This window comes from Curcuma longa, chromosome 2, assembly GCF_044706935.1.
Source record: "Curcuma longa cultivar G26 ecotype Majalengka, Jawa Barat chromosome 2, ITB_CL_G26_1.1, whole genome shotgun sequence".
NCBI lineage: Eukaryota > Viridiplantae > Streptophyta > Magnoliopsida > Zingiberales > Zingiberaceae > Curcuma > Curcuma longa.
Window position 1 is genome coordinate 12,590,804 of NC_133862.1, and position 26,535 is coordinate 12,617,338.

At 36.3% G+C, this 26,535-nt stretch overlaps 2 protein-coding genes and 1 long non-coding RNA gene across 4 annotated transcripts; 1 reads left to right on the plus strand and 2 right to left on the minus strand.

Moving 5' to 3' along the window:
- The first annotated feature begins 9,189 nt into the window (after positions 1 to 9,189).
- Positions 9,190 to 14,740, plus strand: LOC141822167 (plasma membrane ATPase-like). Its single transcript, XM_074709599.1, has 16 exons — positions 9,190 to 9,328; positions 10,368 to 10,487; positions 10,565 to 10,801; positions 10,886 to 11,647; positions 11,737 to 11,859; positions 11,966 to 12,070; positions 12,147 to 12,291; positions 12,375 to 12,539; positions 12,622 to 12,860; positions 12,950 to 12,982; positions 13,066 to 13,147; positions 13,241 to 13,401; positions 13,532 to 13,705; positions 13,845 to 14,027; positions 14,114 to 14,295; positions 14,390 to 14,740. Exons 1-16 carry the CDS (start codon positions 9,272 to 9,274, stop codon positions 14,484 to 14,486), a joined length of 2,865 nt encoding a protein of 954 aa, XP_074565700.1. The 5' UTR covers positions 9,190 to 9,271; the 3' UTR covers positions 14,487 to 14,740.
- Positions 14,741 to 15,713: 973 nt separating this feature from the next.
- Positions 15,714 to 22,425, minus strand: LOC141821058 (mannosyl-oligosaccharide 1,2-alpha-mannosidase MNS1-like). The gene is made up of 14 exons (XM_074708421.1): positions 22,066 to 22,425; positions 21,640 to 21,687; positions 21,392 to 21,556; positions 21,160 to 21,272; positions 19,948 to 20,013; positions 19,572 to 19,743; positions 18,938 to 19,027; positions 18,259 to 18,386; positions 18,082 to 18,147; positions 17,864 to 17,972; positions 17,670 to 17,768; positions 17,374 to 17,454; positions 17,126 to 17,296; positions 15,714 to 16,074 (listed from the first exon to the last, which is right to left on the minus strand). The coding sequence occupies exons 1-14, from the start codon at positions 22,216 to 22,218 to the stop codon at positions 15,802 to 15,804; spliced, it is 1,734 nt and encodes a 577-aa protein (XP_074564522.1). The 5' UTR covers positions 22,219 to 22,425; the 3' UTR covers positions 15,714 to 15,801.
- Positions 22,426 to 22,754: 329 nt separating this feature from the next.
- On the minus strand, positions 22,755 to 24,130 carry LOC141815518 (uncharacterized). 2 transcript variants are annotated; one of them, XR_012600556.1, is made up of 3 exons: positions 23,858 to 24,130; positions 23,238 to 23,339; positions 22,755 to 22,987 (listed from the first exon to the last, which is right to left on the minus strand). It is a non-coding gene; the product is annotated as an uncharacterized LOC141815518 (long non-coding RNA). The 2 variants fall into 2 exon arrangements; XR_012600554.1 differs by lacking the exon at positions 23,858 to 24,130 and having other exon boundaries at positions 23,238 to 23,850.
- Positions 24,131 to 26,535: the final 2,405 nt, after the last annotated feature.

Genomic DNA, 26,535 nt, shown 5'->3' on the forward strand with positions numbered 1-26,535 from the left:
CCTTTCTTTTTCATCCATGGGCCTTTCTAACAAGATAGCAGATATTATAACATTTTACTAGTTATTAATAAGTTACGATAAAAATTTACTTTTGCAACTCATGGAGTTCCTTTCATTTTCCATAAACATGGACAGAATCTTGTTAGCAGCAACATAAAAAATAAAGTTCTAGTCCCACAGTTCAAGCTCAAAAATAAATAAATAAATAAAAGGAAGAAGAATGCTACAGTAGAGTTGCAAGTTCATGATCACCAGGTGGAGCACCAAGTTGCAGGGAACAAAATCAGCAAAAGCTCGTTCAGGTGGAAGATCCTGAAATTATTATTATTTTTTTGAAATTATTTAGAAGAAGAGGAGTCTCGACGGCGGCGATCGGGACAGAGGTGAGGAAGAATCCGGAGGAGGAAGAAGAGGAGTGCGACGGTGGCGATTGGGACGGGGAGTGACGGCGGCGATGAGCTTGTGGCAGCGCTTGGTGCCTTCGGATGCTGTCCAAAGGCACCACCTTTGGCCACATGGAGGAGAGGCTGCAGTGGGCGAGGGCGAGAGGGTGGCTGATCATGCAACGAAGCTCGCGTGCCGTTGGTGTGCTTCGATGACCTCGCTGGCGATGGAAGCGATGGCGGAGGCGGCACATGGAGGAGAGGGCGCAACTGTAGTGGGCAAGGGCGAGAGGGTGCGGCGATGGGATTTAGGGCTTTAGGGTTCGTGTTTTTGGGTTTTTCCCGCTGTTTCGGCCAGCTTGTCACGGCGGACGCGATTGCGCGGAGAGGAACGAGTGCGCAGAGGGAATAAGCGGAGAAATCGCACGTCGGCATCTCCACATCGGCGTTACCCACGAGTCGCCCAGGAAGAGACGCCTGGCAGAACAAAACTCCTGTATTATATATAGGGAGCGATCCTATAGGGTTAAAACATTGATTCAACAAGTTCTTGCTTCCCCATTCGATGAGGATATGCGACGTTGAAATCCTAATTCCCCTGTGAAAGATAGGGTGTAATTCTTGATGTTGGGATCATCCTGGTGCAATGCGCGTGTTAATACGTTTTGCAAACGCATGCAACAGAAATATATAAATAATTAAACAAATTATTATCACAACACACACATGCAAAGTAAGAAATATGCATATAACCATATGAAATCTCACAGTAGATCACTTCAATTAAATGGTTACCTTTAATCAGCATCCACGTTTAACTCTCAACATCCAATGTCTCCAGCTAGCGATATCAGCTGCTTGACTAACCAAGGAGTTGAAAATGTGATAGTCTTGGCAGAATTGATGACGCCCGTGCTCATTAATTCTTCGATTAGGGATAATTTCAATACATTTATAATTGCACATGTAGAGATGCTCACTAGTTGTGATCCAATCACAAATTCTCTCATGCTATGAATCATATTGTGGGCATTCAATAATTGAGTTTAAGATCCAAATCAAACACATATAGAATTTACACTCAAATAGTGAATTGCTATTTATCCAATACATAGTATAACCGTAAGGCGATTGTCTTAGAACACCCTTCAAATATAACACTCGATGTTATAATGAAATAGAGTGTGATCCCTGTAGGGTTAGAGAATTGATTCTGTGTAGGGTGTAATCCTTGTAGGGTTAGAGATGAGCTGGAGGGTTTATGATGCCATGATGGCTATAAAATTGATGCTATAATAAGATCATGCTGCTTAGTTCCTTGCACAGTCTCCATGAATGTCGTCTTGTGACCAAATAATCAATTAACAATCAAATATTAACTTTAATGCCAATTTGATTCAATTATTAAGACTACACCTACTGAATTATTACTCCCTTATTTTCAATTAACAGACGATAATTAAATATTTTTAATATTTTCCATTAGCAAATAATAATTAAATATTTTTAATATTTTTTTCATAGGCGTCTTGGAGCAGTCTCTTGAGTTCATTCGTTAACAACTTTTAACACATGTTTATTAGTTCGAGAAATTTATATGTTATCTTCAATAAACTCCTTATGCATTATTTTATCGTCTATCTACTTTTGATTATTTACAGATTCAAAGACCGACTCCTCTTTTTATTTTATAAATGCAATGCTAATTCCATTATATTTGTTTTATTTATGAGGATAGCATTCTAGTCCAATTGATAATGATAAGGAGGCATCATTACTACTTTACTTCATCTTCTTAATTAATCAAGAATTTTCTATTCAAGATCTCTCTTGATATTGTGTTTTTATCGAATTCTAAAGGTTGTCTCCTTTCACAAAACAAATATGTTAATAGGATTCTCCAACGAGTTGAAATGGATGATGTGCATCCTATTTGTTCACTAATTGTTGTGAGCAATTTCTTTACACCTTCATCCAACCCCGCTATGGTTTGATCCTTACAGATATATATAAGAGCATTGTTGGAACTTTATAATATGCTTGACATCACTTTTGTTGTTTGTCAATTAATGTATGCTCCCATTAAACAATCTTGAAAGGTGTTAAGAGGATCTTTACTATCTCAAAGGCGTTATTCTTGTGATTTCCTTTTATATTATTATGTTTCACGAGAGTAAATATTTATAGTAATGCAGATTGAGCCAACTCTCTTAAAAAATAGAAATTCTATTAGTGAATATATAATATTTTTTAAAAAGCAACCTATCGGATATCACTCGAAAAGTGCAAAAGCTGAATGCAAATCTATATCCAAATAAATTGATGACATCTTTACTAAATTATTATTCAGACAATATTTTAATAAATTGACAATCAAACTCAACATTATACCTCAATCTCCCATTGAGTTGAATCATCAACTAATTCTAATTGATAAAAAATTATTATTTTCGAATACTAAAATTACACTTATAATTACTAATTATTAATTGTTTCTAAATTAATTAATTAATTAATGAGATAACTTACATATTCTCTATCATAATATTTTTTTATATACTGTTTATAAGACAAATTATCCTAACATGCATGATTGTTATCTACATTAATTAACAACAAATTAATATTTTTGCAAAGAGCTAGAGCCAAATCCAACCTCTGCCATTGGAAATATCATTTTCTAAGTTGACTCGACGGCCATTTTGTCAACTTGTAAATTTGGCAACCACACTTTGGATTCTTAAGAGCAAACCAAATGATCATTACTTTATCCACCTAAACACGATAAGCACTAAAGTAAACGTTCCGTGAAGGATATCACCTAATGAAATGACATGTTGTCGGATCGATCAATATAATTAATTAATTAATTAAATTTCAAAAGAATATTCTCAAATCCAACACGTATCTAGCTCTCACTAGAATCTATATATAATATCTGATTGGTTTATCATTAATCGCCAATATATAGCTAGCTAGCTAGCTAGCTAGAGAGGAGATAAGTATGCATAGTTGATTGGTTTTTTATAATATTTCTTCGGATTATAGCTGAGTTGATTACGATGGTACAGAATTATAAAAGAGAATAAAAGTTTTTTCTGTAAAAAGATGAAATCCGCCACCTTAACGGCCCCACACGGTCAGCCCCACAACTATTTCTATAGTTGGTTACGACACAGGAGGATATTGCCTAGCTTCACTAGGATTCGAACTTTGCTGCTCTCTGCAACTCTGTTGCGTCGTAACCAACTCAGTTATGCCCCGGGATAGAGAATAAATGTTCGAATCATACCCTTCTCCATCATGATCAATTACAGTTTCTTGATTTACCTTCTCATAAATAGTGGTGGGATCGATCGTATGGAACTGTTGGGATGGTAGATTTAACCTTTTACAGAAAAGTATATATATGCATGCGTCAACTTAAGTAATTTAATAAATTATTAATTGAATCATTTGATTCGATAAGGATTAATTTACACGGAATCACCTTGCAACTCCTCTTTGATGATCCAATAATGGTACAATCATCTGTTAATTAAACATTAATTCAATGAGCTTAATTATTGCAATTAATGGTACACTAATTAAACAGTAGTGCTCCCTTTCTCAAAGCCTCAAGGACAAGTCTATGCCTGAGCCTCCTTTCTCTTCGTCCCCATCTCCTCCTCTGGCTGCTGCTCCGGTGGTCGCCCTCCGCTGGCCTTCTTCCGCGAAGTTACGCCGGGCGAGGCTCCGCTCGTGCCTGTGCGCGTTCTGGTGGCCGCCCAACGCCTGGGAGCTGAAGAACCTCCTCTGGCAGTAGCCGCACGCGAACACCCTCGATGGCCGGGGCGACGCCGGCGGCTCTAGCGCCAGCTCTGCCTTTATCTCCTCCTCCTCCAAGTTCTCCATGAACACTAATTAATTAATAACAACAAATTAATTAATTATATTAATTAACAACGGTTTATATATGTATAAGAAATAACAATAATATATTGAGAGCTAACGCACATGTGTTGAGAAGAAGAAGAAGAAGAAGAAGAAGAAGAAGATGGAAGAGAGGAGGAGGAGGAGATGGGCAAGTAGAATGGAAGAAAAGGCGTGGATTTATTGTAGGGTTTGAAGCGTGAGGGAGGTGGTGCTCACTAGTCACTTGGGAAAAGGAATGCATGCGGACGCATCGTAGACTTGAACTAGTTATGCACGCATAGAGAGGATAAGTTGTTGATTTTTTATTTTTTTATTTTTTATTTCTCAGATTTTTTTATATAAATGTGAAAAATGCAAATCAAATATAATTATTTTTAAACATTAATTAAACATTCACAGAATATCTCTAGTCGGGCTTATCCTAATTACCATTTTTTTTTGGACCCGAGACTAATTTAAAAAAGAGAAATGATATACAGCATGAAATCAATATGACACACTCAACTGCATGACTATGGGTCCCACTGTATGGATGTGGCACCTACTGCATGCAATGTGTCATGTTAATTTCATATTGTATTTTTTCATGCGGTATATCATTGCTAGCTCTTTAAAAAATAGTCCTTAAACTATAATGTGCATTCATATTCTTTTGGTTATATAATAATTTTTTCAAATTAAATCAATATATTAAAAAAATATATAAAAATTGAATAATACCTAATAGTCAAATATTGTATTATAATCGAATAATAAGATAAATATATCCAAAATGATCACTAAAATTAAAAATAATCTGCCTTATGATTTTAGAGTTAAAAAAATACTATTCAAGTTCGTATAATCAAATTATTTAGTAATTTCTTTCTTAATTGATAACATAGCCAATCCATTCTATCTTTCTTGTGATATGGTTGATAGGAGAAAAATTTGGATGAGCTTTAATTTTGAGAAACTTCATTCTATACTTACCACTTTAACTGGGATAGTCAATAAGATTTTATAAGTAATGTGAGCATTTGGGAAACATTCATCCATTTTCTTTAAGTAATTCACTACATCAATTGTCGATTTTGCTTTTTTAGAAATGAGCACTTCAAGAATATCAATTCAGAAAATAAATCATCTTCATTAATATCATAACAACCCCTATGAGTTAAAGAATTTTTGAAATTCTTGCAAGACCTCAACAAGGCTTTATCATTTGCATGTTGTAACCTTTCTAGATTGAAAAAATCAAATATTTCTTCATATTTTTAAAATTATTCAAATTGAGTTTTTATAGAAGAATAAGCTTGATAGATTATAAAGAGAAAGCAGTACAATGTTGATAACATGCAACAACTTGTACCAAATTATTACACCAAGCAAGAATTCAAAATTCTCAAGTTCATATATTGCTAAGGACTTGACTTCACTCTTCGATTTGGGATTTTCTCTATTATTTACCAAATCATACAAAACATCTTTTATTTGTGCAGTTGGCTCCTTTATAGATTTAATAGTCTCAACATGACTTTTCCAGCATGTTTGTGTCAATGGCTTAACTATCAAACCATTCGCATGATCTTTGAAAATCTTCCATTGCTTGGTAGAAGAGGAGAACAATGTATAGATCCATTGAATCACTCTAAAAAAATGACATAGTTTTAGGATAATAATTCGCCATATCACATAAAGTTAAATTAAAAATATGACATACACAAGGAGTATAAAAAGCTATGGGATTCATCTCAAGTAATTTTTTGTACATCTTTATGTCTCCTTTTCATATTAGATCAAGGGAAATGATACTTAGTATGAAAAATCCCAACATGAATGGAGCATGACACTCACAACCCACATACCAGTGGGACCCACTGCATGTAGTTGTGAGTGTCATGCTCCATTCATGTTGGGATTTTTCATGCTAAGTATCATTTCCCATAGATCAATTATCATATCTTTGACCTCTAATATCATCAATATCAAACTCGAGAATGACTAAAACATATTAAAGATGCATAAAAATCCCAAGTTTTGAAGTACCATCAACCTTTAAAAATTGCACCCATTATTCTTCTACTTTTGTAGAATTTTCTAAATTATCTAAATATATATGATAATGGACATTTGTCCTTGTGACTGATGTCAGAAGTACAATATAATATGATTGAAAAATATTTTTCTTTTCTAACTTTTGCAAGTATTATTTTCTTACCTCATTGGCCAACATTTACACCAACTCATTTTGAATTCTACAACTAAGATATGTAGTATAAGTATCATGGTCTTTAATCTATCGGAGGTGCTCTTTCATTACTAAATCAAACTCTGCAATCATTTCAATCATATGTAGGAACAAACCTTTTTTTTTTGACATAGAGCTTTGCACAATTTCCTTGAAATGCTAAGTTATTTGACATAAAGTCTTACAAAAAGATGAAAAGACCTGAAAAACACTCAAAAAGAGGGTTAGAATGACACTAGAGATGGATCCCGGCAAACCACTCCGACGCTCAAGTTAGAGATTTGCTTGAGAAAGGAGATTAAGGATTAAGAAGGACTTAGGGAAATTAAGGTTGATGTGTGCATACCTGTGCCCATGAGTATGAGCAACCTTTTATAGAGTTGTTATCTTGAGAAGTGTTCCGAATTGCACGTTCTAATTTTGGAAAGATTTCGACACATGTGTTTTTTATTCCAACAAACCTGCTCTATCCGCCCATGTCTTGCAAGATATTTCCCCGATTTCTTTGGAAGACACAGTCTCGATATTTCTTGATTTTACCGATAGACTAATTCCTTGATCTTAGCCTAAGATTGTATGAAATCAATATAAGAACTTGAGGTCGAGACTCAAGCGCAGAGGCAAAATCGACACTTGAGGTCGGGTAATTGCCCTGGGTTAGAGCCCAAGGTCGGGATGAGGTTCGTGCCTCAAGACCGAGTAGTTAACTTAGGTCAGGGGCCAAGATTGGGACCTGAAGTCAGGATGAGATTTGTGCTGCTAGGCCGAGTAGTTAACTTAGGTTGAGGCCTGTGATCGGGACTTGAGGTTGGTATGATGTCCATGTCCTGAGAGCAAGTAGTTAACTTAGGTCTGGCCCCGAGATCGAAACTTGAGGTCGGGGAGATCTGTACCGCGAGGTCGATTAGTTAACTTAGGTCGGGGCCCAAGATCGAGACATGCGGTCGAGATGATGTTTGTGCCACGAGACCGAGAAGTTAGCTTAGGTCGGTGCCCGAGATCGAAACATGAGGTCGGGATGATGTCCGTGCCACGAGGCTGAGTAGTTAGCTTAGGTTGGGGCCCGAGATCCGGACCTGATCGTCGGGATGAGGTCTGTGTCGGGAGGCCAAGTAGTTAACTTAGATCGGAGCCCGAGATCGGGATTTGAGGTCGGGATGAGATCTGTGCATCGAGGCAGAGTGGTTAACTTAGTTTGGGAGTCCTAACTTAAGATGAATTCGACATTGGAAGTTGAGTAGTAGTTAAACCCCCAGATTATTATTTAATTATCCCTTAGGCCCTACCTGATTCTCATTTTTAATAATTTTACTTCTTCGCTATACAGTAGCCACGTGATCCCTCAACATCTTCATCGTATCAATTTTATAATATCATGTAATTCTTAATCTTATATTATATTTTATATTTATAAAATATATCATATCATTTCAATCATAAATGATTCGAAAGTTTAAATCTTACTCCTCGCTATTATCATGTCCAAGAAATGGGTGCAAGCACCGAAGTTAAATATGAGCCTTAGAGCACTTAATGAGAGTTTCTAGGACATAGCTAAATTGGTTACGATAAAATAGACTTGTAAAAAAGGGCAAGAGTTCAAATTTTAGCGAAACCAATCTTCCTCCGTCTTCAACTGTAGTTTCTCGATTTACCTATTCACAGATGGTCGTAAGGCTGACTGTACGGGGCCTTTAGGATGGTGAATTTCATCTTTTGCAAAAAAAAGAAGACAGAGACGAGAGCATCGAGAAAAAACTTCGATTGGCTCAGGTGAAATGGTAACAAGCATCTAAGTTTCAGGAATCGAGAAAAATTCTCATAAAGTTTATTGTGAAGTTTGAATCACCAATTTTTATTGGCTGACTCACAATAATTTCAAACATTTTATAAAAATTATCTTTAACTTCAATTTTGAAAAGTCTTTAAAAGCACAATATATATGCTCGCAATAAAATATTTAAATATTTAATGAGACACAGAAAAATTAATTAATATTTTTACATGTCAAGTGGAACTTGGCTCGACTCGATCTCAATCTCATTTCTTATTGGGTTTGGACATTGGGTTTGAGACTTAAATTGAACCAGATGAATGTTGAACTTGCCAAGAATATTATCAAAGTAGGCAAAATTTAATAGCAAAAATATCTAGAGAACATGCAATATTTTATGAAATTGAAGGATTGAATTGTTTTTTAGCCAACTACTCCACTACTTAAATCGATTTCATCGAATGTTTCATATTAGCTTTTCGAGTTATCTTCTCACATATAATCGTAGGAGCGATCGTGCGGAACAGTTGGAGTGACAGATTTCATTTTTTTAGAAGATTAGTCTCTCAATATAACAAACAAAAAATGAAAACAATAAAAAAGGATAAAATCTTTACATTCATAGGAGAAAGAATAATAGAATTACATGGAATGTGAACTACTTAACAATTTAAACTAATTAATTTCCAAAAAAAATGGAGGAAATTCAAAAGGAAATCTTATCACATGGAAAATTTTAATTATTTTCCAATAATTGTAAAAGATACATGATAGTGTAACATATCTATTAGTCCACGTTATAACGGTCGATATTAGGGATGAAGAGGACTGACTATAAAAGGCGCCGAACGGCCTGAGACGCTTCGCCTTCTTCCATCCAAGAAGCTTTCTTTCGAGGCTTCTCTCCTTCTCTGTCTGCGAGAGTGAGGGAGAAGGAGGGCGTTGCTCTCTGTTAGCACGCTGATCGAGATGGCTGGGAACAAGGCGATAAGCTTGCAGGCGATCAAGAATGAGAACGTTGATTTGGTGAGCGACATTTCCTTAGCTTACTCTCTCTGATTCGGAGATCGATTAGATCTTATAAGGTTGTATTAGGTTTGTAAGTTTCGATTTGTGGCGGTGTCAATCGAATCGATCTGAGTGTCTTTTTTGTTATTGATTCGCTCTCGGTTCTCCTCGTAGTTTGTCTGGAATTTCTAATCGCATTTGAGATTCTTTTATAATTTTTTAAACCCTAAATCGAACTCTTTTTCCCAATTTTTTTTGTTTACCCGATTGAAATCTTTTCTCCTGTCGTACAAGATACTACAATAATCGAAAGTTTTTTGATAATTGAACTTAAATTTTGTTAGTATTTTTTGATTCTTTCGTCTTTATCTGAACCGAAATGAAAGGGGAAGAAACTGAATATTCAAATCTTATCTTTAATTGGAAAGAAGAAAAAGGAAGAAAGAAATATAATTTAATTTAATTTCTATTGTTTTAATGTCATTTAAATCCGATGAGAATGAAGGAAAGTTTTGTTTGATAATGAATAAATAGTGATTGTTATTTTCTTTCCATTTGTCCTATCCAAAGTAAGTAAGTAGATAGGAGTAGATGAAAAAAATTGTATAATATTATTTTTGTTTTCACGATTATCAAACTTTTACTATTTTAAAATATTTAAATGTAAACATGAATTTTTATCAATTAGATTATTTGATAGGTAATGTTCTGTCTTCCTTTGGTTCTTCGATAAAATGGAATCATAACATGTCTCCATACACCATTCTCTTCTAATTTTTATAAAAAAAGGATTTCGATGTCGGAATGTTCAGGTCCTCTATTCGTAGTGATAAGTCGCAGCTTCTACCCCTGCTCCAGAGGGTTTTGGCGAGCCTTTTCTTAATTTTGAACGGCTGCGTTAGATGATTTCATGGAATCATTCCCATTCTGAATCTTTCTGGTTTAGAATTGTAGTTTTTATAGCAAGCAATGGTGTTATCTTTTAAAATACCAGTAAAATTTGACTACTTTTTAAGATTTTGTTTTTTTTGTCAATAAATTTGTCTGTAAATTGCAGGAACGGATTCCTATTGACGAGGTCTTTGAGCATCTGAAATGTACCAAGGAAGGTCTTTCTTCTGCGGAAGGAGAGAATCGACTCCAAATCTTTGGGCCAAACAAACTCGAAGAGAAAAAGGTCAAAAATTTCCCCTTTATTACTGTAGTAAAAAAAAAATTCGGATTGAAGAATTAACGTTTTCTTTTGATTTGCAGGAGAGTAAAATTCTCAAATTTTTGGGCTTCATGTGGAATCCCCTTTCATGGGTGATGGAAATGGCTGCCATCATGGCCATTGTGTTGGCCAACGGCGGCGGACATCCCCCAGACTGGCAAGACTTCGTTGGCATTGTCGTTCTGCTCGTGATAAACTCCACCATCAGTTTCATCGAAGAAAATAACGCTGGCAATGCTGCTGCAGCTCTCATGGCTGGTCTTGCTCCAAAAACTAAGGTACAAGTTTATAAGATCCCTTGCGAGCTTCCTTTCATTTTAAGTTTTGTTGTTTACCTTCATTGTTGATTTGATGCTTTCAAGGTGCTCCGAGACGGCCGCTGGAACGAGCAGGATGCCGCCATACTCGTTCCTGGTGATATAATCAGCATTAAACTTGGAGATATTGTCCCTGCTGATGCCCGCCTCTTGGAAGGCGATGCTTTGAAAATAGACCAGTCTGCACTGACCGGAGAGTCTCTCCCTGTCACTAAGAATCCAGGAGATGAAGTGTTCTCTGGGTCGACTTGCAAGCAGGGTGAGATTGAGGCTGTTGTCATTGCCACTGGTGTGCACACATTCTTTGGGAAGGCTGCTCACTTGGTGGACAGCACGAACCAAGTTGGTCATTTCCAGAAGGTCCTCACAGCCATTGGTAACTTCTGCATTTGCTCCATTGCTATCGGAATGGTTGTGGAGATCATAGTCATGTATCCTATTCAGCGCAGAGGATACAGAAATGGGATTGACAATCTCTTGGTCCTCTTGATCGGAGGCATACCAATCGCTATGCCGACGGTCTTGTCAGTGACAATGGCTATTGGATCCCATAAGCTTTCTGAGCAAGGCGCTATCACAAAGAGGATGACTGCAATAGAGGAAATGGCTGGTATGGATGTTCTCTGCAGTGATAAAACTGGGACGCTAACACTCAACAAGTTGAGTGTCGATAAGAATCTCATTGAGGTCTTTGCAAAGGGTGTGGATAAGGAGTATGTAGTCTTATTGGCAGCAAGAGCATCGAGAATTGAGAATCAGGATGCTATTGATGCTGCGATGGTTGGGATGCTTGCGGATCCAAAGGAGGTACTATTTTATGTGATCGATGCTTTCTAATTCATATTCTTGCAATTGATTTTGCTAGGTTTGACAAGTGTTTGATATCTAAAATACAGGCTAGAGCAGGTATAAGGGAAGTACATTTTCTTCCCTTTAACCCTGTTGATAAAAGAACTGCTCTGACCTACATTGATTCAAATGGCAGCTGGCACCGTGTTAGCAAAGGTGCTCCAGAGCAGGTATTGATTACATTTCCGATATCTTAGTGTTTCAGTGATCAGAACAAAAAAATTGTCTACTTTTCTTTCAGTTTTATTAGAGAATTAACTTTTCCTTTCGGATTAGATGGTGAGCCTTTGCAATTGCAAAGATGATGTCAGGCGCAAAGTTCATAGTGTTATTGACAAGTATGCTGAACGTGGATTGAGATCACTAGCTGTTGCAAGACAGGTCACTTCATCCCACTAATCAAATTGTACTGCATTCAATTCGCTATTACTCACCACAAATATTTTCTGGGCTGCAGGAGGTTCCACAGAAGTCCAAGGAGAGTCCAGGGTCTCCATGGCAATTTGTTGGTTTGTTGCCTCTATTCGATCCTCCACGACATGACAGTGCAGACACTATTCGCAGGGCCCTCCATCTCGGAGTCAATGTCAAGATGATCACTGGCACGGAAACGCTTGTTTCCCTTCTTATTTATGTTGTTTTATTTTAAATTACTTTGTTCCTGACATGATTTATTCATGTTCAGGTGATCAACTTGCTATAGCTAAGGAGACAGGAAGAAGGCTTGGAATGGGAACCAATATGTATCCTTCCTCCTCATTGCTCGGCCAAAATAAGGATGCATCAATGGAAGCACTTCCAGTGGATGAACTAATTGAAAAGGCTGATGGATTTGCTGGAGTTTTTCCTGGTGGAGTTTATGATCTTATGCAGTCAACTATTTTGGTTCTATGATCTTAAAAGTATTACTTGATCATATTGTTTTTGAACAGAACACAAATACGAAATTGTGAAGAAGTTGCAGGAACAGAAGCACATTTGTGGAATGACTGGAGATGGTGTTAATGATGCCCCTGCTTTGAAGAAAGCTGATATTGGAATCGCAGTCGCAGATGCTACAGATGCTGCTAGAGGTGCTTCGGACATTGTCCTCACTGAGCCTGGGCTCAGTGTGATCATCAGTGCTGTTCTCACTAGCCGAGCTATTTTCCAGAGGATGAAGAACTACACTGTTAGTTCCTAACATTCAGTACATGGTTATCTTTTCTCTTTCTCATTGGAATAATTCTGATGTAAAATTATGAATTTCTTCTGCTGCAGATTTATGCTGTTTCCATCACCATTCGTATTGTGGTAAGCATTTAATTTAAAATTATATTTTTGATTCATACTTCCTTTTCGCCATTTTTAACTTAACAAGCTTCCAATTCTTGCAGCTTGGTTTCATGCTTATTGCACTTATATGGAAATTTGACTTTTCGCCTTTCATGGTTTTAATCATTGCCATCCTAAATGACGGTAAGTTTTGACAATAAATATTTGTTGTAGTCATTCTTCTTCTTCTTCTTTTTTTTCTGATGGCAAGTTGCTGAGCTGATTTTGCAACTGCAGGTACAATCATGACAATCTCAAAGGACAGAGTAAAGCCATCCCCATTGCCCGATAGTTGGAAGCTGAAAGAGATATTTGCCACTGGCGTTGTTTTTGGAAGTTATCTGGCATTAATGACTGTTATCTTCTTCTGGGCTATGAGGGACACTGACTTCTTCTCTGTATGTATACTGAATACAGATTAACTTGCTATGATGACTCATACAATGCTAGATTCAAATAACTTTGTAAAAAATACATGCACTAGCTTGATCGAGGAGAGTAACAATATTTCCTTTGATATCTTCACAGGACAAATTTGGTGTCAGGTCCTTGAGAAATAGTGAGGATGAGATGATGTCTGCTTTATACCTGCAAGTCAGTATCATCAGTCAGGCTCTTATTTTTGTTACACGCTCCCGCAGCTGGTTTTTCGTCGAACGCCCTGGACTATTGTTAGTCAGTGCCTTCCTTATTGCTCAGCTTGTGAGTCCATTCATTCCTTGTTTTCACTTTCATTTATGATTATGCTTTCATTTTGCAGGATCCTAATTGCTATGTTCATTCTCTAATAAATACTCTTTAATTCTTCATTCACCTAAATTGCATGTACCAATTCTTGCAGGTAGCAACTCTGTTAGCTGTCTATGCTGATTGGGCCTTTGCACGGATAAAAGGCATCGGCTGGGGTTGGGCTGGTCTCATCTGGCTTTACAGCATCGTTACCTTCTTCCCGCTCGACTGGTTCAAATTCGCCATTCGCTACATTCTTAGTGGAAAGGCTTGGAATAACCTGCTGCAGAACAAGGTTCTGATTTTTGACTCATGGATGTGTTTAATTCATCAGCTGAGTTTGCACATTTCTCGTTCTAATCTCGTTCAATTTACATGCAGACTGCTTTCACCACAAAGAAGGATTATGGTAAAGAAGAAAGGGAAGCTCAATGGGCAGCTGATCAGAGAACTCTTCATGGACTTCAACCTCCTGAGACCGCCAAACTCTTCCCGGAGAATAGTAGCTACCGAGAACTCTCTGAGATCGCTGAGCAAGCTAAGAGGCGAGCTGAAATCGCAAGGTGCAGAATCATTGCCAATATATTTTTGAACGACCAATCTAGATTCTCTAATTCAAATAATATCTCTTGCAATTGATGTTTTGGAAAATTTTAGGCTTCGCGAGCTCCATACTCTCAAGGGTCATGTGGAATCAGTGTTCAAGCTCAAAGGACTTGACATCGACAACATACAGCAACATTACACAGTATGAGAAGAGAAGAAAGAGGGTGGTAGATGAAGTGAAGTGCAACTCAACTGGAATGCAATGCAAGGAGGAGGCTTTGCTAAAGGAGTTAGATGGATGATCATGCTTTGTTTTAGTTTCAAGTATGGTCTTCCATTTAAGATGCTTGTGAACCATTTTTGAAATGATCCTGTCTGTCATAAAAATTTCTTGGTGGTTTCTTCACTGCGTTGGTGCCCTAAACATTCCTACCATCTAAGCTATCTCGAACGTTTGTCCAATTGCCATACAATCATTTTTTTTTAATTTACTTTTGCTTTTCGCCCTACTTTTATGATAATCCCAGTTAGTCGCATTGACTTAATCCCTGGGTCATTTCCCACGGAAGTTTCCCACCCACCACCAGGGTAAATTGGGAAGCGCACGCAGCGGCCAACCTAGATGTCCAGCATCCCCAGCTACGACGTATTTGCAAGAATTTTCTTTCAAATGGAGAACGCAATCAAAGGATGCTGGACATCTGGATTGGCCGTCGTATGTGCTTCCCGATTTACCCTGGTGGTCGGTGGGAAAGACCTCGGCCACCCCCGGGATTGAGTCCATAGATTTATCATTTTTATAATATAAATATTATTAAATAAAATAAATCTATACTATAATTATTACAATTACAATGTGAATGTTGTTGAAATCATTATATTTAATACATATAATAGAAGATAATAATACCAAATCTTGTATTTAAAAACAAACCTTATGATTTTATAAGAGAGTTGTGAAGTAGGATGCCCTTTTTAATTAAAAATTAAAAAAAAATATCCTTTTGATTTTTGCTCGCTTATAGATGAATAAAAAATAACTTAAGACCTTTTCAAAGAAAATTATTTTCATTAAAAATGTCTATGATTTTTATTAATCAGAAGAAAATTTTCTATCACCTAAATTTTTCATCAGACCAACTACTAAAAGAAATAAAAAAAATTACCAAGTAAATGGAGCCATTAATGCAGTCTAATTAATTCAATGTTCCTCCATCACCTAAATATTTTGCATGATTAATGTTGTTATAAACAGGCAAAGTAATCTGATATTTTGAAACCTACTCATCTCTTTAATTTAATCATGAGGACAAATACAAATTCTGTGAGTTAAATACAATACAATACAATTCCGTATAATGCTCCTCAGGTTCAGGGAACCAAACAAATGAACATGGAGATTCTGGTCGCAGCAACAAACCCTCCCTCCCTCCCTGCTTCTTACTAACATCTGAGGCTGCTATAAGAGGGCATTTGGTTGAACCGAAACCGAAACCGAAAATGAAAATATAACTACAAAACTGTTAGTTCTGATCAGCTATTCTTCCTTGCTTTCGCCCGAATGGCTGCCGCTGCCGCCTATCGATAACTTTGGGTTGAGGTTTTGCCTCCTCTTCACCACCTAACTCAGGTACGGTGTCGTTTCTTGGAATGATTCTTAAAGGATGGGCTTCAGTGTTGAAAACCCACTCGTCGAGTGAGATGACTGAGGGCGGGGAAAAGAGAAGGTAGAGATACTTGAGTGTCTCTGCCAGGAAGAAGCTCTGCATCATATTGTCTTTCACGCCTGTGTTAACCTGGAAACATATCAGAATATCAGTGAGAACTAATTAAAGATATGTTTGGTCTCTTATTTCTTAATCCCAATCCCAATCCCAATGATTAATTATACAAAAAGCGGTGGAGTGACCGGGCATTTGAAATCTCATACTATATCGGACGAAACGTACTGATAAATCACTGAAACTTAATACCATTCGGTACTAAGATTTAAAATCTCGAGCCGTGTCATAGTGTCGTAGTTTCAGTTTTAACTAAAAAGGATGTTGTTCTAGTATTGTGCCGAAACGGTGATAAATTGGAGGTTGAAGGAGGAAAGAAACATTGTGTCCTAAGTGGTATAGAGTAATTTACTAAAATGATATATTTTGACTCTTTCGTCTGACATGGTATAAGATTTAAAACCATGCTCGAAACAGAAAATATTTCATTTCTATACTTCAACTTCAATTCATTATGAGGAAACAACATCGTTCTAGTTAAAGACCGAAATTATGACTAGTGGTATAAGATCATCTAGCTTATCACTCTAAAACACCCAAGATATCTATATGACTAGTGGCTTAAACTGAAAACTCTCAACCTGAATCATCTTCTAGGAAGAACCAAGACCAAATGTTCATCTTTCAACACGAAATGAGGAAATATTGAAATTATGAATGCAACCTTGTCGGCGAGAAGTAATGAAAAGAAGTTGTAAATGCATAAATTGGGTACATATACTGGTATAAGTACAATTGATTCAGATAAGCACAATTAACGGAAGCACTATGTTTCCTTATTTCTTAGCATCTCTTTGTAAGGCTCATTCTATAGTAGTCGATGTAACATATGATATTTGTAATTAAATCCTTATCGCTCAGGTTAGGAAAGGGTGATCTTTCGTAGAATTCGCTATCAATTAAGAATGATCTCGTTGATGACAAAGACAATTATAAAAGGCTATCCTAATCCGATTCCACGTATGGTCAACAGGAACTCATTTTCTTACTTGCTATTTCCTATATCGATTATCAAGAACTTAACACATAAATGCAAATAAATTAAAGATGATATGAGTAAACTTACGTCCTTTAGGCCCACATAACCAGAATCTATACGAGAATTCTTTTCAAACGCTAGAAATATGTTCCAACCCCATTCTTGGTATGTTTGGTTTCCAGTTAAACGCCAAAGGTACATAAGTGACTCAACAGTCTCCGGTCTCAGTATATTCCATGAGGTTCCAACACTCATGTCCTGCAATCATATGTCAGAACCATCATAAACTGAATAGTGAAATACTAAATTCACAGAAGTACAAAGAATTAACTGACCTGCCCCTCACGAAAGACGTAATTTTCTCCAGCTAATTTTGTCTGGGTTACTTGATAAAAATTATAGCAAGTCCAAGCAAGCTGCACAAATAACTTCACGGTTATTGATAAATCTAAGAAAAAAAAGAGTTATTTGATCGACCATGATCAGCAATTAATCAGACATCTTGCATTTCTTCCATCCCAATTGTGGCCGAATCAAAATTTCTTTCTACCAGTTGAACTCAGGAAAATGAGATTTGAAATACGTTTTCACGCAAAGGAATGCGAGGGAAGGCAGATGCATAAAAAATTACCTCCTTTGAAAGTGATAACATCTTCTCAGCTTTTTCAGGGGCATAGCCAGAGGATCCTAAAGCTAACATGCCTGGCACAAAGCATGCCAATTCATCCATCTGCTTGGGCCACAAACATAAACTTCACATCACCCAATTTTAGATAAAGACCAAGATGATCTCAGTTGTCTCCCCTTGGTTGCAGAAAAGCATACCTTGTCAGAGAGAGAGTTTCCAGTTTTCTCACAGATATATGAAAAAGAAGAGGGAGTTGATTTCCGTATCAGACTAACTAACCCTTCCATTGATGTTTCCCACATTTCTCTGAATCAAATGCTTTAAGATATTAGCAAGTTACCTTCCACCATAACTGTGAACTTATAGGTTACTGAAATAATCGTGCCTATAAAAATTAATAACACAACCAACCAACCTATAATGCTTCAAACCTTCTGTTTTGTTTCCTTGTATCCACACTTTAAGTAAATACTCATAGAAACTGCAAGCAAATAATTCTTAAAATCAATCATTCTAGAGAAGATACAGATAAAGGTATTAGAAACAAATGTACATAAACAATTAAAAGATGTATCTGACAAAAATTGTTTACCTGTCACCCATAGCACCAAATGTAATAGTCGAATAAGGTGCTGCTACTCCTGAACGTGGATTTATGTATATTGGAAGTAAACCATCACTAGGATATGTTTTCTGCAATTGCCTGATGACCTTCTCTGCCTAGCAAATTGCAAAGCAAGGTTTGTCAGGGAGGGCCTTGAAACTAATATTTATTTCGAGTATCTTATACACAACATGAAATTGTAAGCTAGCTCAATGACTAGTCTAGAATCTCAAGGGCATACCACTGTGTTGCAAGCACAGAGAAGAACAAATTCATAATAAGTTATTTCCATATTATTCAACCTAATGGAAAATTTATGAGCATCTATTTAACTTAACTTTGTGCTAATTACAGAGATCTTGTAAAACATAAAAAATCTCAGCTCTTAGTTGATTTGCACCAGAATCAAACAAAGAAAAATCAATCAACAACAAAAGAATCTATTTGCATTATATATATTTGATCATTTGTCAGCAGACCAGTATCATAAACCTTTTTCCATAATGCCTGTAAGTAGAAAATTGTCTAAAGGACCTATAAGATGAAACTGACAATCAAGAGAGTGCATAAAGTCTTCGCTGAAAAATACAAAATTAATACCCGCTCTATAGTGTCTTTGGCAACCAAATTATACTGAATATAATGAGATAGAATTTGTTGATAATACCTTCTGTTGGTATTTCAGATCTCCTGTTCTTTGGGACAAGGCTATTAATTCAAGCTGTTCAGTGCCAGAATCTGCCAGAATACTTTCTCCCTGCAAAGAAAAAAAGAGTTGAAAAATAGTGTAAATGCACAAATAAGAAAAGGGGAAAAGTTAAAATTAAGAATTGTCAAGCAAGAATATCCTGCGATACAACAAAAAGATCATAAGAAACACCTAGAAAATCCATTTGCAAATCTCAACACATGAAAATACAATAAAGAAGAAAGAAAGAAAAAATGAAGAGTAAAAGACTAATCCCATGAATCTGATACTTTGTTGCTGATGAGTTCTAGACCATAACTGTATTCCAAACTTCTTTACTTGAAGATCAATTAACCAAAAATGAAGAAGCAAAACAAACAATACTGAATGAGAGGCTTATAATTAAAAGCAATATTCTTCATCGAATTGTTCATAATTCATATGCTTAAACAACCTCGTCCCTAGTCTATCTATTTATGAACTGTCCATGCAAATGTGAAATTATCATGAAGTGCAGAATTCTGAAGCCACAGATAAAAAAATCAATGTTAACTTGATATTTCAACTAAGGGTTATTATGAATGAAGAAGCAAAGTGGGTTTTAGAGATATACCCCTGTCCATCCATGGTTATGAGGGTTTCCATGAACCAAGTTAATGCTATTGTAAGGAATGCCAGTTGGCGAATCCCATGCTGGTAACAGTCTATCAGCAATTTCTTTAGCCTTGTCAAGAAATAACTTGTCCCCAGACAGGTCATACGCGCTAAGGAGTCCACCCACAACTCTGAAATTGGAACAGACATAAATAAGGGATATGAGCACATACATATTTGGGGAAAATTCTAAACCAGCCTGCAATCAGATAACATATTTTTCAAGAAAAGCAAAAGCAGCATTGTGATAAAAAAAGTTCAAGATAACTATTTACTATATGTTACCTAGAAAATAAGATTAAAGAAATATAATACATTAAACCTTATAACACCACCTTATGGTTGTCTCGAAAACACTTGCTACATAGTCTTTGTTGAAGTCTAATGAAGTTGCAATCCACCTGCCAATTATTAGTTAAAATCAGTTACTAAGGAAAAAAAATTAAACAAGCTCAAAGCATTCATATCGAGTAGATTAAACTAATGCTATATGTTTCTCCAGTCACACCAGATATAAAACCTTAATAATTCTATGTACACTATATTGAGTAGAATTAAACCTTATTGAGTAGAATTAATTATGTACACCATATTGTACACCTGCCAACTCTATGTGCGCCAACTCAAAGTCACACACCATATTTAGAATTAAACAAGCTCAACCCATTCACCAGTTTCATTTACCTTAAAACCTTTAGTTTCTCAAGTTCCTCTCAGCAATTCAAGCTCAAGTTTATTCTATGTACACTCTCATCAATAAGCACAATTTACTCTATAAATAAAATACACCAAAGAGATTTCTCTTGAAAATAATATGTATATTTATCTTTTACTAAAACACAAACATGGAGCTGACCTTGATATAAACTAATTTTAAAAAGGAAATGTTTATTACAGTCTCAATAGCTCTAACACTATTGATTACATTATCATACATATTTTCTAGCACATTGAGTGATTAGATATTCCTCATTTTCTAGCACATTGAGTTGTTAGATATTCCTTTCTTCTTTAAAATCCACCACAATAATAAGGTTTTGCTAATTCAGTCAAATTATATACAAATTCTTCTTTTCTCTATGTTTCTTCATTAGTTGTCTTCTAAATCACGTGGATAATCAATCTTTCAGGCATAAAACTGAATCAATTTTTTTAAAAAAGTCATCTATTACTCTTCCCTCCATCACTCTTCCCCCGAAATCATGGTATGACATGGGCTGGTATCCTGGTATAAAAAAATTGTGAACTTCCTGCCTTACCCTAAGTCAACAACAATATTCATTTTCTATTTAACCGATTCAATGAATCATAAATGGTCTTATATTCGTAATCTGATATTATTTTATATCATCAAGAATGTACAAAAATTTCCAATATAGTTTTTTTCTTTCAAATTGAACCCCAGTAAATGCATCATGTATTTTTTCACATGACTCAATAAGGATAAAATATGATCGAATTTTCAAGCTTGGTTAATGCAAACAGGAAACTTCAAGGAAGTTAAAATAAACTGCAGAAGAGACCTAACATGAAAATTCCCAACTTACTCTCTAGCTTTCTGAAATTCATCTTTCAAGCCCATTATGTATAATGTATCCAAAGAGTCTACAAGGGTTGCTCCAAGACCACCAAAACTATTTACACCACTCCTTGATTGTGGCTGGTCAATAAAGGAAAGACATGATGTAATTCAAATTCTTATAAAGAAAATCATGCACTATTGATTAGCTCATAATTTTATATACTTTAGTTAGAACACTAGTGTATTTCGCAACATACCTGAAGCTCATCTTGGCCCCATGCATACTCTACATATGAGTTCCATGCATGAAGCATAGCCTCTTTAACCTTTTCCCTACGTTCATCGTTAACAGGATCCATTTCAACTTCCCTAATAAACTTGACATTCTCACTCATCTCATCTGAAACACTAGATTTCCGCAACTACAAGAAGAAACAGTAGATCAAATCTTCAAGATCCCTTCAAGGTAAAACACAACGGGGAAGTACATAGATATTCCATATACCTGATCTTGCAATCTGTTTAATTCTTCCTGGAGTTTAATGATCTCTGCCTGCATTTTTCAAGTGATATTAATATCCCACCCAGATAAATATAAAGTCATTGGTAGAATTTAAGAAGATACAAGCACTTAGCTAGATGATAATCTATCCTACTTATAGTAATTGCACCAAACTAGCTATAGCCTCCGAAGTCATCCAACCCGTTCCTCCAATCAAGTCTTTGGTCCGCTTGGTCAAAGGACACATTTTGACCAATCTATTCATCAGGAACGACACCACCAAATCCTCAAACTGTAACCTTCTCCGTCTCCCCAATGCATCAATTCAAAAATCAAAAGCAGCAACTCGAAATCAAGCCAGCGATTCATGGTCTCAGCATGAACAAAAACGCGTAGAGAAGAAATGGAAAAAGAAAAGAAAAGGAGGACCTCGTGCTCGCGGATCAGAGACTGCCTATCCCAGGTGGCGAAGGTAGCGACCACGAAAACGATGAAGAGGAAGGCAAGCCGCTTCGGCCGCTTCAGGTAGTAGGCGGGGTGGAGGTACCGCCACCGTCCGGAGGCGAACGACCGCCGCACCATCGGATCCTTCCGAGACGGAGCCTGTCGCCGATGAATCCTACGCCCTCTGGATCTCTAGCTTCGGAGAGTTTGGATCTGCGCCTCGACGAGTTATTCTTGATCGAGTCGCCGTCTTCCGTCGTTGACTTCGTTCCCAATCTACGGATGGGTTCGATCCCTTCCTCCTCTTCGGTCCGATACTTGACTATGTTGGACGCCGATAATCGCGCGTTGGCATGAATCCAGAAGATGGACGACTGGATTGACTGGAGATACGAAAAACTCTCGGATTTGATTAAAAAGGCTTCTAATCTTCGTAAATCATCACAATCTAGATCCCTGCCTTGTCCTTTCCAATCTGATTGGATGATCTGAAAACTAGACAATTCCAGCTTTGACCTAGTTCAATCAGACAACTTAAAAATTGACTAGATCGTTGGTGCACCTATCCCTCCAAATTAACAATTCAATAATAAGAAACAAACCAACGGAAGTTTGAACATTCGTTCCATTTTAAACTCGACTCGATTTGATTTATCAAACAAAAAACTTCAACAATATAAAACTTGGCTCATCGATCAACAATTTTATCAGTCAAGTGCCAGATTGAGAGAAAAAGTAAATACATCAATGAGATTTTATATCCAACAAAAACACGAAAATAGCAGACACCTCAACCCTAACATGATCTTCCAGTCTGCCCCAGTGATGTAGATTTCACCAAAGAATGGCCACTGTGTTCTTGGAGAACTGCATCAGATCGCCTAGGTTTCAGGCAAAATTTCCCTTTCTGCAACAATCATGCAACCAAAGGCATCATTAGTTTTCGACTTCAAAACAGAACAGATTAACAGATTCCGGAAACATATTTCGCGCAATCAATTAGTAGATGTGCAAGGCAAATTAGCTTCTTTAGCAATGCTGTAATAGCTTTGCAGATTGCTGATGAAGAAAACTAAGCTTCGGTATATAAAGAACAATTTATCGCTTGTGATGATTGGAAATAGAAATTCAAGAAAAAGAAAGAGAAGGATGCATACAGTTATAATCTTCAGTAGTTCATATTTCACATCCATGGCCCTGTATGATTTTGGATGCCATTTTCCTTTGGACCAGTTTGCAATACCAGCAGGATCGACAATCTGAAGAATGAAGATATGTATATCTCAGGAAACCAGTAACAAAAGTCACCATGTGTAACCAATCAGCACTATTTTTATTTGTATATATTAGTTAACTTGATTAATGCTTTCGAAATCTGAGCAGGCCTATGTTTAATCATTTTTAGCTTGATCTTTTCCACTCATCATCATGGTCAACAATTGTGCAGCTATTCATTTTCAAAAAAGAAAACACTTTGCAACTCTGTTACATACATAAATTTGTATTTTGAACAATATTTTGCAACTGAAAGAGGAAATTGTATAAAAAATTAACCCAACCCAATTAATTTATTTTTTATTGTCTCTGAGTTTGATCCAGTTTGATTAATTTTTTGATCATACAGTTTATAGAATTGTAAAGTTACTACCATGTGACCTAGAATTCGCTTCAGATTTTGCTACAGTTGGATATAACTTATCAAAATTCAATTATACAATATTGGCCTAAACCAATAGAAGAAAGCTAAACAAGTTAGCAAAGTTGATAGAAGTATTACCTGTCAATGAAGCTGATGTTTGTTCCCATCAGATAGTCATACACATAATTGAATTTATGTAAAGGAATACAACTGTAAATTCTTGCTTGTCTGCTATAATTCAACAATAATAGACAAGGAATGATAGCCAAAGCAAGGAGAATGCTTGGGATAGCTAAAATAATGGGCATGTAATGCAAACACAGAAAAGGGATCCCTTTAAATTTGAATTTGCAGTTGATGTTCGTAATTATCCTATTTTAGGTGTCAAAAGTTTGGTATTTAGTAAGAATATTGAGATTATGGTGTTTCCCAGGGGAGCCTTGGCGCAACGTTAAGGTTGCTGCCATGTGACCTAGAGGTCACAGGTTCAAATCCTAGCCTCTTGCCAAAGGCAAGGTAAGGCTGCGTACAATGGATCCTTTCCCCGGACCCTGCATGGCGGGAGCTTCGTGCACCGGGCTGCCCTTTTTATTGAGATTAAATGTGGTATTTCTTTTCTATTATATTGGTACTAAGTATGTATAAGTGTTGTGACTCTATGTATTCATCAATTTCCGATTAATAAAAAAAATTGATTAATAAAATTTCCTTAGTGCAAAGTAAAGTTGTTGCCTCGTGGCCTTGTAATCAGATTTAAGTACGTAAACAACCTCTTGCAATGCAGGATAAATAATAAACCCAATTTGTTGTCTCCAGGACTCCGCATTGACAAGAGCGCTGGACTGTCCTTTATTAATCTCAATGTAAGATTTTTTTTTTTTTAGTGTAAGATAATTATCCCAATGGTAAATTGAAGGTTTGAAGTGTTGCATCAAACAGAGAGACTTCATGTTGTATCAACATGCTAGGAAAACAATATAGATGAGAGCATTATGTAGTATGATCAAACTACATCAAGGTGCTACGTATAATAAACCCAAGAATTTAGTCTAATCCTTTGGTCATTAGGAATAAAAAATTGGAATAATAAAACCATTCCTGAACTTTAATTGTTATATTGCGAATTGTAGAACTATTTGAATGTTAATAAAGGATCTTAACAGTAATAATCTTTTACCAGTTTTTCATTCCCATTGGAGGCATGGGAATGAGGGCAAATGAAGATCTAAATTTATACAATATATAAATCATAACTTGTAGTAAGGTAACTCATTTGATACTTGTGCACTGAATGAATGGTCAAGTCAAAACAATTAGTAAATCTTATTCCAAAATTCTAATTTCAATTCTCTCTGATTTCATTCTCTATTCTATATTTGGAAACTGTTGGCAGGAATGCCTGCATCTGGTCACTAACAGAGAGGGACTGAGGGCATAGGATAGGATATATGAATATCAAACACAATTCATCCTTTCTAGAGGTGAGTACAAGATTTAAGCTTCTCCAGAAGAATGTGTTTTACCTTGCTTAATCATACAAGTTTTTCCTCTGAGGCATGGCATTCTTCATGCTTCATACATTCAATCTAAAATCTACCAGTTTCTAGTGAGGAAATAAGGCAATAAATATGTATAGTAATCCACCAATGAAACTTACACACGACATGTTGGCTTCTCAATCAGTGAGCCATAGACTTAGGATAGAGGAGGTAGAGTGATCAGATTAAATGGTTTAGCAGGAAGACATAGATGAAGAAAAAAAAAAGAAACCCAGTTTCTTATATATATATATATATAAGCATAAACAGTGAAGCATTTCACACATGGAAAGAAAAAGAAGAAAAGGGATATCAAACTTATATACTTACGAGGAAGAAAACCTCCCAAAGTTTCTCAAAGGGCAATGAACCTGGAGTCAAGAACATGAAAGCAATTTTAGGATTCTTTGGTTGCACCAATGGGATTGAAAGGATGTCTTTACTGACAACTTGAGAAGCAATTTCATCATCTCGTGCTATAGGAGGTAGCCAATTCATAATAGGACTGCAAACCTGTGAAGACAAGAAATAGCAAGCTGCCAAAGTGGATATACATAGGCCACAATCAATGATACACATACCAAACATACTAATATCATTTATCCATCAAGGTGGTCTGGCAGTTGGCCTACTACGTAACATTGGCAAATAAAGTGTGTTCCCATTTCCATAATTGCATGCGTGTGTTACTTTCATCTTCTTCATCTCATTACAAAAGACTCAGACTAACTGTTCTATCTTCCTGATCATGCACATTCTTTAGAAGTGTATATGAAAGCATCAATGACAAATTTGCCCGAGAATATTGCAGGAGTTGCCAACCAGAAACGGCCTCGCTGCAATAGGATTGAAGAGTGTTCTCCATGTTTGAATATAAATATTTATAAAAAAAGATATTGTAAAACTACACTATCCATAAACGAAATAGAGAATGAATCATTAGCAACAGTTGCAGCAGCTAAAGACACATAAAAATCATGATCAAGCTATTCAAAAATAAATATTTTTAAACAATATATATAATTAAGGCATATGTTTGCGCAGTTCTTTGGGTTACAGACTCACAGTGCCTCATCTATGAAGGATACGACTATGCACGCCAAATGTAATTGTCCCCAAGTCCTCCCAACACTATTCCTCATGAACTCTCCAAATCAAAGATTTTCTTTTTCTTTTTCTTTTTACCTTCCTCAACCTATGGTTTTAATAACCCACAAAAATCCAAGAAACCCAACCCTAATAATAATAATAATAATAACTTATCGTTTCAACTGAAGA